The following is a 19,848-nucleotide window of genomic DNA, read 5'->3' on the forward strand; positions in this document are numbered from 1 at the left end:
GATTTTTTTTTTTTTGAAATACTGGTGGGAAATGTGAACAAGAATAAAAAAATAGTTCACATTGCTGATAAAGATTCTAAAAGGAATTAAGTAGAAGCCGAATAGAACATTTTTAAGGAATTCTTCTCCCGATGATATCTCAACCTCTCAGTACACACAGTTGCACAAAATAGTAAAAAAGTCAGCGAAATTATTACACTGAGGATACTGTTCGTATGTTTTTCATAGTTGACATCTTATGAATCAGTTATTTTTATTTTTTTCATCATTCCATAGTTTTCGTATGCTTTTCATACTTTGAAAAGCGAAATCCATAAGACTTGTCGTATGAAAAACCTCATAAGCAGCATCGTATGAAAATCATAAGATGTGTTATGAAACACCATTGCTAGAAAACAACAAAACCTTTTATTGACTTTGAACCACTTCAACTTCCGAAGCATCGATGGGCGAATGAGTAAAGCACGCACTCGCCAACCTTGACGTTCCTGGTTCGATTCCAGGTTGCGACTTTTTTTTAATTTGTGCAAAATATTTCATAAACATATGTATGATAATCATAAGACATAGTTTCAATTTTTATACGTTATCGGTATGATTTTTATACGTGAGTGTTATGAAATTTATACAGTAACAGTATGACAATAATAGTTGGCGCTTTGAATCCAAAACCATAGTTCGTAACTATGATTTTCGCAAGAAATTCTTGTGGCAAAAAATCATAGTTGGTTCGTATGATTTTCGGAGTTGCAGTATCCTCAGTGTATGTATTCGTCTTCGACCGAGGACTAGCGATGATGCTTTTAGGCCGACGCGCAACAATATTGCCTCCGTTCTCCGTTGCGTTGTTGTTGACGACGACCATCCGTCCATCAGTCAAGTGTGGTGGGAGTGTGTCGATACAACAGCAGGCATCAACTTTTTTTTTTCAAATGTTATATTCCGAGAAATGCTGGAGATTGCGGAAATTTGAGTAGAGATAAAGAGATGCGGAAGAGGAAAGCTCATCATTGTCAAACCAGTCAGTGTGGCTTCTGTGATGTTATCTGAAAGCGTGATAGAAAGTTTTGAATAATCGTGTTGTTTATTGAGAACATCAAAAGCGAGAAAAGAACCCGAGGTAAATGTACGTAATAAGAAACCTTATCGTGACCATATTGAGAGCATTTGAAGAAGGAGTTGCGTCTTTTCAGCGTGTGGCGTATTTATTTCGTTTTCCCTCAAAATAAGACAATTTGACAAGAAATATCTGATACCAAAACAACGCATAGTGGGTAAAACTGATTGTAACTCAAGTAAATGTAGGCCTTCTGCCCCGTGTAATTTTCTAGCTTACCGGGCTGAACAAGCGTTGACTGGAAGTCAAAGCTCACTCGAAATAAAAAAAGACGCAGACACCGTCTTCAGCCAGAGGCTGCACAGACTGAATGAAACTTAACACTAGACAAGAGACACACGGAGCATGTACCAGTGAATACGGAGATGAAACTATTTTCACGAAAAGTTTCATCGCTTGGAACGGGAATCGAACCTTCACCCCATAGCATTGTGCGATTAGAAGCTTGGTGACCCTAACCGCACCGCTACAGCCTTTCGCAACTATGCTATGTCAAGTGATGAGTTTTCACCCCTTTAAAACCTCATCAAAAAACTTCTTTAGTCTCTTCTCCTCCGCCAGTGGTCATAGTACCCCTGAAACGGCCTCGATCCCACCACACAACCAAATTCCTCTGAGGCTAATCTGAAGGACTCACCTGAAACCTCCCGAGACGTCTTTGAATTCCCCGTATCCCATAAAAGCTTGCAGACATTGAAACTTCCCTTGAATCATCCTCTGCTTCTTCCATTTATCTTCAGGGTTTACCCCTGAAAAATGATCTTTCCTTCTACCCGAATCATCACTTAAACTATCTGAAGCTCGGCTCAACCTCAGCTCCTGAAATGCTCTTGACCATATCTACTACCCCATGAAATGTCAACATTCCTAGTACTACAACAAAATGGTCATAAAGCTACCAGAAACACATGAAACCTCCCAACCTCGAGACATCGTTGGACCCCCTGCAGCTTTCTTCAAGCCCTTTCGAATTCTACCTAAGCTTCCTTGATACTATGCAAAACCCCACTAAAGCCCACCAAAAAACCTCTGAAACTCCCTAAATCTCTTTGAAATCTCTTTAGAAAATTCTTATAAATCTCTCCTAGATGCCCCTGATTAAAGATCATCCTGAAACGTCTCTGATCTTAGTACCTCTGAAAAGCCCACGATCTTACCAAACCACCGAAATTCCTCTGAAGCTACTGAAACCACCTGAAACCTCCCGAGAAGTCTCTCAATTCCACCGTAGCCTAACAAAGCATCCAGACGCCTTTGAATCCTACCTTGAAACTCTGTCTGCTGTTCTCCTTCAAACCCTTCTGAAATATTTCATAACTTCACCACAAATATAAAACGAATCTCTCTGAACCATGACTTTCTTTCGAAACCTCTTAAAATGTCTTGAGTCTCTTTTGAAAGCCTATGATCAGATCTCGTACATCCTGAAATATCTCTAATCCTAATACTTCCTAAAACACCCTCGATCCTATAACTCCAGCAAAATTCCACTAAAGCAACAAAATACCTGACACCTCCTGAGGCATCGCTAGATCCTCCTGTAGTGCACGAAAACCTTAAGACACCCCATTGAAACTCTCTCTGCTTATCTTTTTGAAACTTCCTTTTAACCCTTCTCCTTACACCCCCTTAAAGTTACATGATCTCCCCCTGAAACTCCCTTAACCCCTTTGATACCTCTTCAGAAAAAAAACTTCAACCTCTCCTAAAATGCCCTTGATTATAGTACCACCTTAAACGTCCTAGTACCCCTGAAAAGCCCTTGGTTTTACCTGGAACCTCCTGAAACCCTTGTAGCCCACTGAAGCCTCCAGGCATCCCATTGAAAACTTCTTTGAAACTTTCTCTGCTTTTCCTGTTGAACTCCTTTTAAATCCTTCTAGAATCTCCTGAAAACTGACCCCCAATCCCTCCTACCATCTAATGTCCCATAAAACCCTCTTGAATTCTTTTCAATCCCTAAAACACCTAAGAAATGCCTTTAAAATCCTCAAGAATTTTTCCTGAAATTCACGTGGTCATACACAGCACCTCCTAATACGTCTCTAACAACTACTAGGGTACTCCCTGAAACCCCTTTAACACAAAAAAGTCTTTTGAATATCTGGGCCTGACCATAAACTACGTGGACTTAGAGGGGGAGGGGGGTTCTGGCCAAAGTCTACGCTCCATAATAATTTTCAAATTTTTGTTTGAACAAAAGTCTATGGAGGAGGAGGGGGTGGGGTCTGACATGGCTTCAAATGAGTCTATGAGTTTATTGACAGCCCTCCTTTTGAAATATGATAGATCTTTATCAAAATCCAATCCAAATCCAATCCAAATCCAATCCAAATCCAATCCAAATCCAATCCAAATCCAATCCAAATCCAATCCAAAGCCAATCCAAATCCAATCCAAATCCAATCCAAATTCAATCACAATCCAATCCAAATCCAATCCAAATCCAATCCAAATCCAATCCAAATCCAATCCAAATCCAATCCAAATCCAATCCAAATCCAATCCAAATCCAATCCAAATCCAATCCAAATCCAATCCAAATCCAATCCAAATCCAATCCAAATCCAATCCAAATCCAATCCAAATCCAATCCAAATCCAATCCAAATCCAATCCAAATCCAATCCAAATCCAATCTAAATCCAATCCAAATCCAATCCAAATCCAAACCAAATCCAATCCAAATCCAATCCAAATCCAATCCAAATCCAATCCAAATCCAATCCAAATCCAATCCAAATCCAATCCAAATCCAATCCAAATCCAATCCAAATCCAATCCAAATCCAATCCAAATCCAATCCAAATCCAATCCAAATCCAATCCAAATCCAATCCAAATCCAATCCAAATCTAAACCAAATCCAATCCAAATCCAATCCAAATCCAAATCCAATCCAAATGAAATAATGGGTTGGGGAACTTACGTATTTTCGGCAGTTTTCTTCTGTTCGTCACGAGGGACTTTTTGAAACCTTTTGATCTCAGAGTTGGCCTCAAATTCTTTCCAACCAAGCTGAGTTATATGTCTACATTTCAGACAATTTGACCGACCAAAACCCCCCCATGACGAAGAGAACAAACCTGACGATAATACCCTTAGTCGCCCTATATAAACTTTTTTCATCTAGTTATTATTGATATTGATTTTGTATGAAAAATGATTATGATGAAAATTTTTCTCCTGAACAACGACCATTCGTAAATATTATCGCACAGTGCACTTACCATAGCTGAACGCCACCTGATGCAGCTGGGTGGCAAAGGAGGTGAACAGTATGCCCAGTGCCAGCACCAGACCACCGAGTACGGCCGTCAAGCGGGTTGACTTCCGACGGCACAGCGCTACCACGATAGTGGCCGCCAGCAGTGACATCGCCCAACTGGCTGCACCCAACCATCCTGCACGAGTGGATGTTTGCGGAAGTGAATGAAAGGGAAGAAAAACAAGAGATATTTGAATTAACTTTGTGAAGAGTTATGCTAGATAAGATATTAAAATGTAAAAAAGAGGAAAATGCTAGATATTATGAATAGTGACACAATATTAAATTCTCTTAAACACTGCAGATTGATAATAAAAACATCATTTTGTTTCACATTACCGCACTAGCCAAACCGTTTTCAAATGACTCTCTAAGTGCTTACATAAAACAATACTTGTCAACCCCATGAAACCGACCGCATATGACACAATCAGATGATGTCTCCCATTCGTATGAATATCATAATCCTGCCAGCACCAACAAATGAGAAAGGATGACGCGACAGGCGGGCACGGTTTTTTTTCTGCTACATTTTTCCCGACAACCTCGTCGACCCAGCCAGCAGAAAAGTGTGTGTGCTTTGGATGGATTAATGTTTTATGCAGAAAACCCTTCATCTCCGCTGGCAATTATTCAGAGTTCGGAGTGAATACGCTTGAGTGACAAGGGAAGCATCCATTTCACCCAGAAGCGGGAAGTTTTTAATCGAGTTAAGTATGTCATTAGCAAACTTTTCTCTGCTGCTGGAGAACTCCGCGGAGACGCAACACCCCGGGCCCACAGCGCCAGCCGGATTTCACATTTCATTTGCTCTGTGCGAGTTGAAGCAGAGTGGATTTTTCCCTGGCTTAAAATGACTTCAGGAGGAAGCAAGCACTTGCTGATTTATGAAGAATAAACCCGAATGAGCGGAGAAAACTTCTGTATGTGAGAGGGGAACACAACCGTGAATTCCAGAACCCTGGACTGGGTGCTATTTAGCCGAATGTACTTGTACCTTAGGTAATAAGATTCTGCAAGAGCGTAACTAGTTTTTGATTCAGTAAACTTCCTCTAAGTATTTTGGAAGACATTTTCACAGTTTTTTTCAATTCATTCAAACATCTTCAGTGAATGTCGAAAATGCATTCCCGAGAATTTTTCATCGGGATTGAATTATAATTTCCTAAACATACATTTTATAAAAAAAAATCTCCTAATGAAATATTACATTAATCTTGCCGACGGTTTTCGCGCCAACTCGAACAAATTTTGGCAGTACCCTCTCCGATTACATATAATAAAATTTCATTGATTTTACTTAGATAATCATTCTTAGTTTCTTCATTTTTTTCTAGACTACTCCTTCAAAAAGTGTTGTATGGGAGGTTATTCCAAATTAAATCATGTTTCAAGAAAAAAAATATGTATGTAAAAAAAAATAAATCAAACTGAACCCTACACTAAAAACAATCATTCAAACAAAAAAAAAATGATATTCGATTTAAAAAACCACCATTTTTGATATCAAGATAGGCTAATTATGTTCCCTATCAACCATCCATACACCACAAGATGAACTCTCTTAAGGGGCTGTCCATTAATTACGTAAGGGTTCATAGGGGAGGGGGGGTTTGAGAAATCTTACGCGCCATACAAAAATATTTGGGTTCTCATACAAAAAATCTTACAATGGGGGTAGGGGTGTCGAAAAATCGTTAAATTTCCCTTACGTAATGAATGGACAGCCCCTAAGGAAAAATAGTTGTTCTAACAAAAAAATTTTCATGTCCAACTGATTTGTTTTTTCAGTGTCTTTTGTTATCAAAAACTAAACCAGTGAAAGTCATAAGCATCCCAGAATTCAATGAATCACATATTGGAGTGAAATGTTTTGAAGATTTTTTTATATTAAATTGAATACTTTATTGCAAATGTATTCTCTTAGAATATGATGAATTTCGACCCAAATCCTATTCGGAGTTGGCAGCACTGCTTCAGATTACAATGAAACTTTCTGGGCATGTGACCTTGACTAGATAAGGCACTTTGGATACTAAGTTTTGTTTTAATTTATCTGGACTGTCTTTGGAAGAAGGATACATTTTTTTAACCGATTTGCTCTCGAATTTGTTCAACATAACTACTTCTTCAAACAAGTTTTTTTGAGGTAGGAAAAAAGATCAATTTGAGCCCTACACTGAAAAGAAAACATTTTTAAACATTCAAAGAAGTTGAAAAACACAATTTTCAATTTCCACGATTTTTTTTCTAAGGATAGGTTAATTATGGTGCGAAGATCGCAGTAGGCGCAGCCGCGTGCAGACGTGTTTTGTTTTGCTCGTCGCGTTTCTTTCGCGTTCGCTTATTTTTTTTTTTTTTGTGATTCTGCTGACGGTTTGACCGGTGCTACGCCATCCGGATAGCTTCCGCGTGTGAAAAAGTGCTTGTTTTGTGAGAATTTTAATAGTGAGGAATGAATTGATGGAATTCGAAAAAAATAATAATTACCAAATGAATTGTGCGATAGCGGGGGTTTTCAAAGATTGAGTGTTTTAATGCCGCTCACGATGCCGCTGCTAAAGTAGTTCGGGTTAGGAAACGGTGCTAAAATTCGTTTCGAGAGTGTAGGAATGTGCTGTTTATTTCGCGTTTTCACGGCGCTACGGTGCAATGGCGCTACGCCTTCCAGTAGCTTTCCATTGTAAAGTTTTTGTAAAGCCACTATGACCTGAGGGCTGGGCTTGTCGTGGTTTCGTTCGTGCTCGGAATTCTTTTTTCTCGCGATTCCGTTGACGGTTTGTCTGGTGCTACGCCATCCGGATCGTTCTTCCGCGGGTGAGAAGGTGTCAATGATTGATTTTGCGAAGATTTGTGGGTGATTCGGCGGGTGCTACGTGACGCCTCAAATATTGAGAATTTCGACTCCAGTCCATGTTTTAAGATAGAAAGAGCTAAATATTTTGATTGCGAAAATGAAAGTGCGTTCTAGTAAAAAGTTTTCTCCGCTGCCCTTTTTTTCGCGATTCCGGCCGTGGTGTGACAGCCGGTACTACGTGTTCCGGAGAGTTCAGTAATTTCGTGTCGTAGAATTAGTCGGGACTGGGAAAAGTCAAAAGTGCCGAAACTCGTTGTTGTTCTCGCGTTTTGTCGTGTACCGCTGCCGCTACCAATTGCCCGGCAGACGCAGATTGGAAATTTAGAATCACGGGGATCATCAAGAATAACTTCGGACCGCACCAGCTAAATGGGTGAGAGCTTTCCAATATTCATCATATTCCATTCAGTATCATTATTTACATATTCCTATATTTCTCAATCAATCAACCATATTTAACACATATTTGGAGCGTTTGGTACGGTATGTCCACGCATCCTTCCTCCCCTGCAGATTCAAGAATTGCTTCGGCGGAAAACAATCGTTTAAACTCGAGGCAATTCGAAGAATCATCTTTGCGGCAAATACAACGCAGTAGGCCTGGCCGCTTTGACGCTTGCACCATATTATTGATATGCTGCAAGCCTCAATATTGACAAGAAAAGTAATTGGGTCTAATCTAACCTGATTACTTTCCAGGATGCTTTCTCGTACTGGCTGCGTTTGTATTAGATTAGATTAGATTAGATTAGATTAAGGATAGGTTAATTATGGTGCCTTCCAATAGTCCAATGGTGTTTTTTGTTATTAAATCACAATTTGTTAGGAGATTTCACCTTATTTGTTCAATCATTTGGAAGAGGTTTTTATACTTAAATAAAAACTTTATTATGTACTTACAACTACGACATTCCCAGACATTGTATCTCTTAGGAAATGACGAATTTCGCCTCAAATCGTAGTCACAGCTGCCAATACGGAATCACAGTAAGCTACGCGTGCGCGAGGACGTGTTTGTTTTTCTGTCACGGAATTTCTCTTATGCGTGAAATTTAGATTCGACGAAAAAAAAGTTTCACAATTTTTCTAGTGAATTAAGCTTATTGATTATTGAAACGTAGTGCTTATATATAGTGATTTCCAGTGTGTTTAGAAGCTCCTGAACAAGCATTGCCCGTATATTCTCCACCATTGGTCAACGTTTCTAAAAGGATTAGCGGCACGACGACTCTCTTCCACATCTGGGCGGTCTTCTTCAACTGGAAAGATTTCAAAGGGAGTTCGGCTTTGAAATCGACTTCTAGTAAGAGTATCAACAGGATCAGTAAATTCGGTGAGATCTTTTCATTACTAGTTAAGTGAAATTGTGCGCATTTTCATGGCGTCTCGGATCGAAGTGTGCCGTGAAGAAGTGAAGACGCAAAATTTTGCGCTCTGTCATTTTTTGCGAAAAATCTTAGATTTTTTATTAAGTTTGTGTAAAAGTTTTGGATTGGCTGTGGCGAAACTCGTTTTCAAGACACTTGAAGTTGCTGAGTTAGCAGATTAATTGAAGTATAACAGGACGCAACGCTAGTTCTTCAAGGTTCGCTTGGTTCACGGCAAGTTTGGGCTCGTATCATCAAGAAATTTCTGACAACATTTGCTGAGGTCAATCAGGATCGCAAGGAGTGCAGCTACAGAACGATCTGAACTTCATACAGGTTGTCTTGCGCAGCAGAGGCCAAACTTCGGAAACTGGTGAGTTAGTTCCGATCGCATTGCAGATTTGATTGCACAAACACAAAATAATTGATGATAAACCTAGGCGTATTAGTGTTCGTAAAAGAAAAATCCAATTGAGTACTGTTCCGTTTGATTCCAGCTGAGGGTTCGCAACCTGTGGTAGATACGTTTTTCGCCCTTGACTGTGAGTCATCTTCGGTGTCTCACTTAACTTGACTGGAGTCAAGTATGAGACACAGAAGACGGCCTTGAGGTTGGGTCGAGATGCGTGTCTGGCGTAGTGTCTGTCGTAGGATGCGCAACCCCATGGTTGATGTTAGGTGGAGCAGTGTTTCGCATGATTTTCATTTTACTTACAAAATAATTACCAATTTGCTTTCCAGGATCAATACAGGTAAATTTCTGTTATTTACATCGACATACATGATCAATTATATACCCACACATATATTTTTCAACCATATAAAACTTAACAAATCGGAGCGTTTGGTACGGTATGTCCACGCATCTTTCCTCCCCTGAGATTCTAGAAGTGCTTCGATTTTGAAGATTTATTATAGCGCATTTAGTTCACCACTGGACTATCGCACTAGTTTTTACGAGTGCGAAAACGCTAATAAAAGTGCGCGAATGCATCAAATCAACTCGGTGTCTTCAGAGCACTTGTTCACCATAGATTGAAGAAATAGTGCGCCGAACCTGATTTGATGCAATCGCGCACTTTTATTTACGTTTTCGCACTTATGAAGTCGCAGTTCGCAGTCCAGTGGTGAACTAAATGCGGTATACTAAAATCTAGACATTTCTAGAATCATCTTTGCGGTAAACACAACGCAGTAGGCCTGGCCGCTTTGATGCTTGTGTCATATTTTTGATATGCTGCAAGTATCAATACTGACAAGAAAAATTTTTGGGCCTAATCTAACCCAAATATTTTCCAGGATGCTTTCTCGTACTGGCTGCGTCTGTGTTAGATTAGATTAGATTAGATTAGATTAGATTGTGCGCATTTTCATGGCGTCTCGCGTCTCGTTCTTAGCGGATGCGCCTAATCTTTGATTTATTGATGACCACTATTATGCTCAAAGCAATAGAAGAAGAAAAACAATTGCATGATGAAAATATAGTAAAAATCAGCAGATGGCTTTGAGCAATGCACCGTCTATTATATGCTCATTTTATGTAGGAGCAATTTGTGAGTGTCGTCGCTTTACGCTGCTTTTTGGTGCCATGGTTTTTTTTTTGCACAAACTGGTAATTTCAAACATGGCCTGTTACTTTCGCAGTACATTACTATTAGGGCCCATATAGCCGAGGCGGTAAACGCACGGGTATTCAGCATGACCATGCTGAGGGTGACGGGTTCGATTCCCGGTCGGTCCAGGATCTTTTCGTAAAGGAAATTTCCTTGACTTCCTTGGGCATAGAGTATCTTCGTGCCTGCCACACGATATACACATGCAAAATGGTCATTGGCAGAGGAAGCTCTCAGTTAATAACTGTGGAAGTGCTCATAGAACACTAAGCTGAGAAGCAGGCTTTGTCCCAATGAGGACGTTATGCCAAGAAGAGAGAGAGTACTATTACCAAGGAAAAGCTAACGATCGCATGAGGTTTTTCCGTGGATGGTCGTTTTTTAGTTTTGTAGTAGTAGTGCTTACACACTCGTGTAATCCGTTTTAAGCCGTAGAAAATGTCCTGATTTTCTATTTTTTACAAAAACATTAGAAATTTGCTGTCATATATACAAAAGATGAGGAAATGTTTCCAGTTTCGCCTTAAGTGTGCTGGCTACAATATTTTGCTTTACAAGACGTTTTTTGTATTAAAGCCTGTATCCGCAATAATCGGGACACAGAAGTACGGCTGTCGCTCTGTAATGAATCGGTAAAATTGGCCAAATAATTGACTGAGAACTCTTTGGTGTATGTTTATTATTTGTGCCAAATTTAATAAAAATCGATGCATTACTTTTAACTGTGGATGAAAAAGAAACAGATGTGGTTTTAAGCATTTTGTACAATCATGACCAATTTTCATTCGCATAGTAGATGGTTCTTTTACGCTACAGTTCAAAGTTCTGTGATGATAATTATGAAATTTCGTTAGCAGTTATGATACTTATAGAGACACTTTCCTGCAAAATTTCATCTACTTTTATCAATTGGTTCGAAAGCTACTGGTGTTGATAGGGGTGAGTGTTAGTGAAAATTTTCCGTGTTTTTCATGTGCGATGTTTGCCTATTCATAACTTTTGAATTTCTCTACCAATTTTCATGAAATTTTCACAGAAGATAGTTGATCATGTGTATATTATGTCGGCAAAATTGGATGATTATTGGTAAAGTACTTTCAATAGTACAATCGATACAATAAAGGGTGCTGACTAATTGCTGTCTGATGGGCTAAAATGACGTTCAGTCCCAATACATGTTTCGATTATAAAATAGTTGATAGTGCATCGATTGTTTTGAAATTTTGCCCCTGCAACAAATATAGATTAAGAGGTTTGTGTTGAAAATTTCAGCCATTTCCTTTGACGAATTCAAAAGTTGCAGCGCTGACAAGCAAAACTAGGGGCTGTACAAAATTCAATGGCGCACATTGTACTCTTTCATTGCTACAACAAAAAGTACTGCACCGATTCACATGAAATTTTGTGGGTAAGATGGACACATCTTAAGATTTTATTAGGCCAAAATTGAGCAATTTTAACGTATCTATTACAGAGTTACAGCTGTATTTCTGTGTCCCGATTATTGCGGATACAGGCTTTAATTTCCTTAGTTTGCGCGGTCCGTTACTGTTGGTGTCGGCACAGAGTTTTGTCTTAATATATTATGCCTCTCAAGAAAAAAAAACAGAATACATATTGCAGCGATCGACGCGTCACCATTTTTCGTATTTTAGAGGGAGTAGGTACCATGTTCGCAGTGATGCTTCACCGTGACTTCAACATTTGGGGGATGGTGGCGCGTCGATCGTTGCAGCGCTTGATAACCAATAGGAAATAATTCGTTGGAAAACAATATTCATCATAAAATGTTTTCATTGATATTTAATCATAGCTTCCAGACGGGTGAACTTGATTTTTTGATTTGGGGATAATTGATTTAAAAATCTCTGTTTTTAGGTCTTTCCGCCATAACTTGGTTGGTTATGCACAGGTTGAAAAATTATTTTTGTGCACGATGTTATACGCATGTGCAGTATTAATTTTATAATAATTCAATCGCATAATTTAATCCTACTAAATTCTTTATCCTTCCCAAACCAAAATCCATATCCTTTCTATTTACGAGAGCGTCGGTGAGTCGCTGACATCTCGATAGATAGATATCATCCCTTTCCTACTATTCCTTCCCATCCGCATAACGTGTTTCTTATCGTTTCAGAGAGCGATCAATGGCGCTTAAGCCTAGGCTTGTTAGCCAGGACACAGTGCAAATACCTGTGCCCCATCCCGGAAACAATAAGGCCCATGGAGTGACAAAATCTCTTAGCTATGTCACTCCCAACGTTGCTGTTCAAATTCACTACACTTACACTCACACTAACCTATCTACATGATCTACTCTAATACACATACACAAACTGAATCTTGTTATATCACTCGCTTATAGTGATTCCCAAATCAACCCATTCCAAATATCCAACTCCTTGACACCTATGGGGGCGTCGGTGAGTCGCTGACCTTTCATAAAGTAGGTGTCATATCATCACATCCTTTCCTATCCTTGTAACGGAGAAGATGGGCGTGGCCGGCAATGGAAGTTCTCATGTTTTTTTTACTTTAACCTCTGATTGGATTGTTGTTCCCTCCAAAATAGCATTCCATAAGCAATTGGAGTAGAAGTATAAAAGATATAACATGACAACTTTCAGTATGCAATCTACGAATTACTCCGTTACCACGCAACGCAACGCAACGCAACGCAACGCAAATCGTAGTCACAGCTGCCAATACCCTCTCAGAATGCAATGAAACCTTGACGGGATAAACCACTTTGCATACTTAGTTTCTACAAAAATAATCTAGATTGTCTTTTGAAAAAAAAAAAATATTTTTTTTTACCATACCAAAAGTGTTGAATGGGTAATTTACACAAAATAAGTCAAGCTTTCATGAAAAAAATAATGGAAAAATCAAAATTGAGCCCTGCACTAAAGTAAATCATTTTAAACATTCAAAGTCGATTAAAAAGTAATATTTTTTCTTGGCGTCTTTTTTTCAAGATAGGTAATTAGGGTATGTGTTCCATCATTAATCTCACGCTCCCATATTCATCTTATTCGAAAACAAGTGATTACGGCACCGATTGACTCCGTTCTTTTTGATTTCATAGGTGCTCACTTTTAACAAAAAATACAAAAATAAGAAACAAAACAAACAGCGCGTCAATCCTTTGTTTTTCGTAGGATGAAAATGAGAGCCACATGCTTAATAAGGGAACCAATACCCTAAATTATGTTCCCTACCAGCCGTACATACACCAAATAATGGGCATTTTTAGGCAAAACACATTTTTATAAAAAAAAACACTTTTTCATTTGCAAATGATTTTTTCCAGTGTTTTTTGTAATCAAAAACTAAGCCAGTGAATGTCATAATCATCTAAGAATCCAATGGATCACAATTTGTTAGAAGATTTTGTCATTCGGAGTACTTAATAACAAATGTAATCTTTTTGTAAATGTATTGTTTGAACGCAACTTGTATTGAATTTCATTCTTGACGAATTTCGTCCCAAATCGTATTCAGAATTGACATCACATTCTCATATTAAAATGAAATTTTCTGGGTGTTTAAACCTTGACTATATAAGCCTCTTTTTTTTAATTTTTATCAACGTGTATTTTAACTTGAATCTAAATCTACACTTAGATAAGCCCCATTGTATACTTAGTTTCTTTAGAATTATTCAGACAGTCTTTTGAAAAGGATTTAACGTTTTTACCGACTATTTTTTGAAATGTGTTTGATGAAAAATGATTATTTTTACAAAGAAAAATGTTATATGGGTGATAATCATAAAATAAGTAAAGTATCAAGAAAAAAAATTACAATACACTAAAATAATCAATAAAAAATCAAATTTGATAAAAACATCATTTGTTTTAGACATTTTTTTCCTAAACAGTGTCCGTCTTGACGTATGATCGATTTGTAGGGAACATTTTACCTATCTTGAGACAGGAAAATCTTCGAAATTAAAAAAGGTATTTTTTTTTAAATCGACTTTCAATTTTAGAGAATGACTTTTTTCAGTGTAGGGCTCGTTTTGATTTTATTCAATATATTTTTTAAGTTAACTTATGTTGTGTTAATCATCCAAAAACACTTTTTTGTAGGAGTAGTAGGAGTTTTGTAGGAGTAGAACATACATATTTGTATAAAAAATCGATTAAAAAAGTTTAATCCTTTTCAAAAGACAGTCTGGATGAATTTAGGAAAAAAAAACTTGCTAAGGTCTAGAAAGTTTCATTGTAATCTGAGAAGGAGCTGCCAACATTTGTTCGAGTTGGCGCGAAGACCGCCTATAATGTATAATGTATAATGCCTATAATCAACGAAAGAGATTACGGAGAGATACGTATTTTCGAAAGCAATACTATCATGAGAAAACCAACAAAAAAAATCTGGGATTTCTATACGAGGCCCTTCAAAAGTATGACAAGAAGTCCTTCAGGGATTCCGTCTCTAGTTCCTTCAGGAATTGCTACAGGAGTTCCTTCATAGATTGCTTCAGGAGTTCCTTCAGAAATTCCTCTAGAATTGCAATCAGAGATTACTTCTGGTGTTTTTTTCTGGGATCTCTCTGGGAGTTTCTTCAGGTATCGCTACGGCAGTTCTTTCAGGGATCTCTCCAGTAGTTCCTTCAGAGATTCTTCCAGGAGAATCTAAGATGTCTTAGAGATGTCTTTATGGATTGCCTCAAGAGTTTCTTCAGTAATTTTTGAAGGAGTTCCTTCAATAACTTCTCCTGAAATTCTTTCGGAATGCCTCATGCAAATTAGTCACAGATTTTTCCAGATTTTTCCAATCCTTGAAATAGATTTGTCTAGAAGTTCCTTTAGGTTGCGAGGGTTCCTCCAGACGTTCCTTCAGGGACCTTCCCAGTAGTACCAGGAGGATTTAAGGATGTTTCCAAAAGTTTCATTAGGGATTCCTCCAGAAGTTTTCTTAGATATTCTAACAGAATTTGCATCAGAGATTCTTTCAGGAGTATTTAGGGATGCTTTCAGGAGGTTCATCGGGGATGGATTTAGAAGTTCCGCCAGAAATTCTTACAAGAGGATCTTTAGAGATCCTCCAGTGATTCCTTCTGAAGTTTCTTCCGGAGTTCCTGCGCGAGGTTTTTTTCTTGAAATTTGTTCAGGAGTTCTTTGATTCGTGCAGATGTTTCTGCAGAAATTCCACCTGGAATACCTTCTGGGATACCTCCAGAGGTTCCTTCAAAGATCTCCCGCAGGAGTTTCTTCAAGGATCTCTCCAGGATTTCCTTCAGATAATCTTATTACTGGATCCAAAGATGCCTCCAGGATATTTCAGATAATTGTTTCAGGGATTCCTATAGAAGTTCTTTCAGGGATTAGGTCAGAAGTTCTTTCTGAAATTCTTCCAGGAGTTCCTTCGGGGATTTTTCCAGAAGTTTCTTTTTTTTTCTCAGAACAATTGAGGGATGTCTTCAGGAGTTAAATGAAGAATTTCTTTAGAAGTTTCATCATGAATTTCAACAGGAGTTCCTTCAAGGATTTCTTTATGACTGCAATCAGTCATGGAGATATGACCTTCTGGATGTCGTTCTGGATTTCCTCAAGGGATTCTTTCTGAGATTCCTCCTGGAAATCCTTCGGAAATTCCTCTTGAAAGTCCTTCACAGATTTCTCCTGCAAATCGTTCGTAGAATTCGTTTAGTAATCCTGCGGCGATTCCTGATGGAAATCCTCCAAAGATTCCTCCTGAAAATCCTTCTGGGATTCTTCCTGAAATCCTTTCGGGTACTCCTCTTGCAAATCCTTCGGTGATTTATTTTAAAAATCTTTCGGGAATTCATCCTAGAAATCCTTTGGGGATTCCTGCTGGATATCCTTCGATGATTCCTCTCTTTGGGGTTCCTGCTGGGAATTCGTTCGAGGATTCCACCTGAAATTCTATCGGGGATTTCTCCTGGAAATACTTCAGGGATTTCTCCATGGTAGATTTCTCCTGGAATTTCTTCGACGATTCCTATTTTAATTTCTTTAGGGATTCTCCCTGGAATTCATTCGGGGATTCTTCCTGAAATTTTTCTTGAAATTCTTTTGAAATTCTTATTAGGGATTCCTCTAAAAGTTTCTGCAGGCATCTAGCTAAGAGAAATTCTTGGTCCACCAAAGATTCCTGCAGAAGATCCTTCAGAGTTGCAAAGAGCAGTTCCTACAGGGATTCTTCCACGAGTTTTTATGGATACCTTCTGTAGTTCCTTCAAGGCTCCTCACGGATTTCCTGCGGGGATTCCTAAGCCCAAATAGTGCGAACCTATTATTTTCTCCTTTTGTCACTTTGTTCGTTGACTCTTCAAGGGGAGGGGGATGATAAATAATAAATGTATTTGATAATGTTTCATCAACAATTTAGGCAATATCATCAAACTCATCGGGTTTGTTAGGTTATTTTCCTGTCGACTCTAATTGAACTTTGAATTTTTAAAATTTCTTGAATTTATTTGCATCCCTTCTTAAAATGTCGACCTTCTTGAAATGTTCGACCAAAATTTTCTGAGAGGTGAGGGAAGAGAAAATCGAAATTTGTGTCAGCTTTTCACATACAGTATCGGACAAAACAATAAGACCACCAGCCATTTTTCATACAAAATGGTCAATTTTGACAGTCGCCATGAAGGTACGTGAATTTTGATTTGTATTTAATTGAGTTCTGTTAACTACATCAAAAGTTACAGATATAGGGTATGTGTGCCATCAGTAATCTCACGCTCCCATATTCACCCTATTCGAAAATATGCGATTACGGCACCTATTGATTTCGTTCTTTTTGTTTTCATGGGTGCTCACTTCTAACAAAAAATACAAAAAAAGTAACAAAACAAACAGTGTTTCAATCATTTGTTTTTCATAGGATGAAAATAGGTGCCACATGCTTAATAAGGGAATCAATACCCTACGAAACGACAAAATAATAGGACCACTTTCAGATTGCCATTACCAAAGGATATATGAAAGTAATTGATACTTGATGGTTGATAAACAAGTACTAAAATTAGGGATGCTATTTAAACTTGGGGTCATTTTTGGTGAATTGACCACAAGTAACCATAATAAAAATCTTGTGTTAGAGTTTTGTCAGAACTCAATCAATTTAAAACAAATCAAAAATCCCGTAATTCTATGTCGGTTGTCAAAATTTCAAATCACGATACTGCGGTCCCAAGACGGATTGGTGCGACCAGATAATTTACTTTAAAAATTTAATAGAAATAGCTATCATAGTGATTAGTGATTTTTCTAGGATTTTATGCCTTCCTCTTGGCATGTGCTGCGACGAGATAGTAAAATAGAACATGACGTGATATATTTTTATTTTTCCTTAGCAACATGTGTTAATGCATTGTGAATGCAATTTGCAGGGCAAAAACTTATACTGCAATACCAAGGAAACATCCACACGGATTCTGCATTAGATGCAAGCTGGAAGTTCTTTTTTTCGATAAAAAGAGATTGGTTGCAGTTGGAAAGTCCTGACTAATGTCTCATGGGGGGATGGTGCATTACACAAAGAACAAGTGTAGCATGATGACATTTCGGGCGACGGGATCGTTTTTTGTTGTGCAGAGACATCGTGTTCTATTTATTTGCTTGACGACGTGACATGGCGTTGAATGCCAATGATGGTGAGAGCGTGGAAGCAAGTTAGCACACCAGGAAATACTTTGTTTTGTGAAGCTAGTTCAACGTGACATATTGAATGCCTTTTCGATACAATAAGTTTTATGTAGTCTTCAATTATAGCATCAGCAGGTTCATTATTAGTTGTTATGCACTAAAAATGTTTCACTTTTAAGCATTTAAGCAAGAAATTGCTCAAGAATTCAGCAAGCATTGCATTTTTCTTGGCTTTAATTAAATCAAATGGAGCTTGCTATGCAAAATTTCTTGAACATGTTGGTAAAGAAAAAATAATGCACTGAACGATTCTGTAAAAAAAGGAAAACAACCAATCCAAAGAAACTTAGGCTGAGTAGTAGGTCCTATCGCCTCAAGTCTGTAGTGTCAAGAAGAAATCCTGGAAGAAAACTGAAAGATCTCATCTTTATTACTGTAGTTGCAATAGAAATGGTCTGAGAAATGTCCAATGCCGCAACAAGAAACGATAATATCAAAATTCCTCATCCAATGGTAATGGACTTAAAATTCTCATAATAAATTGAATTTTCCACACAGCTCCCATATGGAATGGGCTGTAAACACTCGACTTCAATCACTCTCAGCTCCAAGTTCAGCTACTGTCTATCCTACGGAAAAGGCTGCAAAGAGGAGCATTCATGCATTTTACATTTTATGTGCTCAAACACGTGACGGTTCAAGAGTCCTGCTGCACCGGCGATACGTGCTTGCCGTAACACCAGATAAACAATCCTAACAACTGCTACAACCTAGCCCTACCACACTGCAACGCAACCCACCTTCCAGTGTGGTTCGTCCTACCGCTACCGCAGTTGTTTGCCTCCCCTTCTATTTCTATGTGTGACCGAGTGCTACACTATCATACGTAGGGGAAACTGGAGACAAAACGCACTCCTCAACAGAAAGGTTAGTATTTTTGACCAACCTATGGCATTAGATTGATAATCCGACCAAAGATTATATTCCTATTATATATTTTATTTATTGGCACAATACCTCAAATGGAACAGAGCATGTTTCTCATCTGTGTTCTGTGAGCACTATAGATTATTAGTCTGGAAGCTTTGTTTGTTAATAAGTACAATAACCGTAAAAAATCATGAAATGGTGTCAACGTGGTGTCTCACCAGTCTTGTCATTAGTTCCATGGTCCATACATTTTTTTTTGTATTTAGGGTTATCGACCCCATTCCCAGCACTAGATCGTTTTCGTCCACTTCTTCCATCTGAATCAGATACCTTATTGCCTAAACTTGTTGTTAACAGTGATTTTTGTGAAGATTTTCTGCCGCTTAGTTGATTTTGAGCGAGTTTACTGGACCTAGTCCAACGCCATTTCCCGGCATCAGTACTGAACTTCCAGAAAAAATCAAATGGGAAATCACTTCGGCACCCATCTTTGTTATGACGAAGTGCACTCATCTGCGTGTAATATTTGTGTTGAGCACTTTTGTAGCTTCAGAGTGAACGTGTAGCTCATTGACAGTGGATCCCGTTGCGGAAATGTTGCGGGAGATGACTTCCCACGAAAGTGCGTTTGGAAAATATGCGGCAAGCGAAATTTTGATTTGTTTTGCTGTGAGGTGCCGGGAATTGACGCGGGTGCCCAAGTAGTTCGAAACCCTATTTTTTTTTTAATTTACGGAAAAATTACCACGTGGTTGAAGAGTTCAGAAAAGAAATGACATCTAAATGGTGTTTTTGAGCAACAAAAAGATCTGGCACGCAAGATCAATGTCAGGTAAAAAAACATGAAATTTGAAAAAACATCCCAATAGAAGGAAACATTAGATGAAAAATTCTTCGGCTATAACATCCAAACAGTACAGAAGAACAGTCTGTGGGAAGCAGGCTTTGGCATAAAAATAATGAAAAGGAGAGAAACGAAGAAGAAGTTTAAAAGGAATAAAAAGCAGAAGAAGAACGATTCTTCAGAAATCCGTCTCAGAATTCTGTTAATATTTCTTGCCGAATTCTGG

The 19,848-nt window shown here is 38.3% G+C and overlaps 1 protein-coding gene across 2 annotated transcripts in view; it reads right to left on the reverse strand.

Moving 5' to 3' along the window:
• The window catches only part of LOC109430179 (monocarboxylate transporter 12), a 197,776-nt gene that overhangs the window by 53,501 nt on the left and 124,427 nt on the right, over positions 1–19,848 (reverse strand). For both annotated transcript variants that reach the window (XM_029873382.2, XM_062849998.1), the window contains one exon: positions 4,346–4,519. In XM_029873382.2, coding sequence (XP_029729242.1) covers positions 4,346–4,519 — 174 coding nt within the window. The remainder of the gene's footprint in view (positions 1–4,345; positions 4,520–19,848) is intronic.

This window comes from Aedes albopictus, chromosome 2 (genome assembly GCF_035046485.1).
Source record: "Aedes albopictus strain Foshan chromosome 2, AalbF5, whole genome shotgun sequence".
Taxonomy (NCBI): domain Eukaryota; kingdom Metazoa; phylum Arthropoda; class Insecta; order Diptera; family Culicidae; genus Aedes; species Aedes albopictus.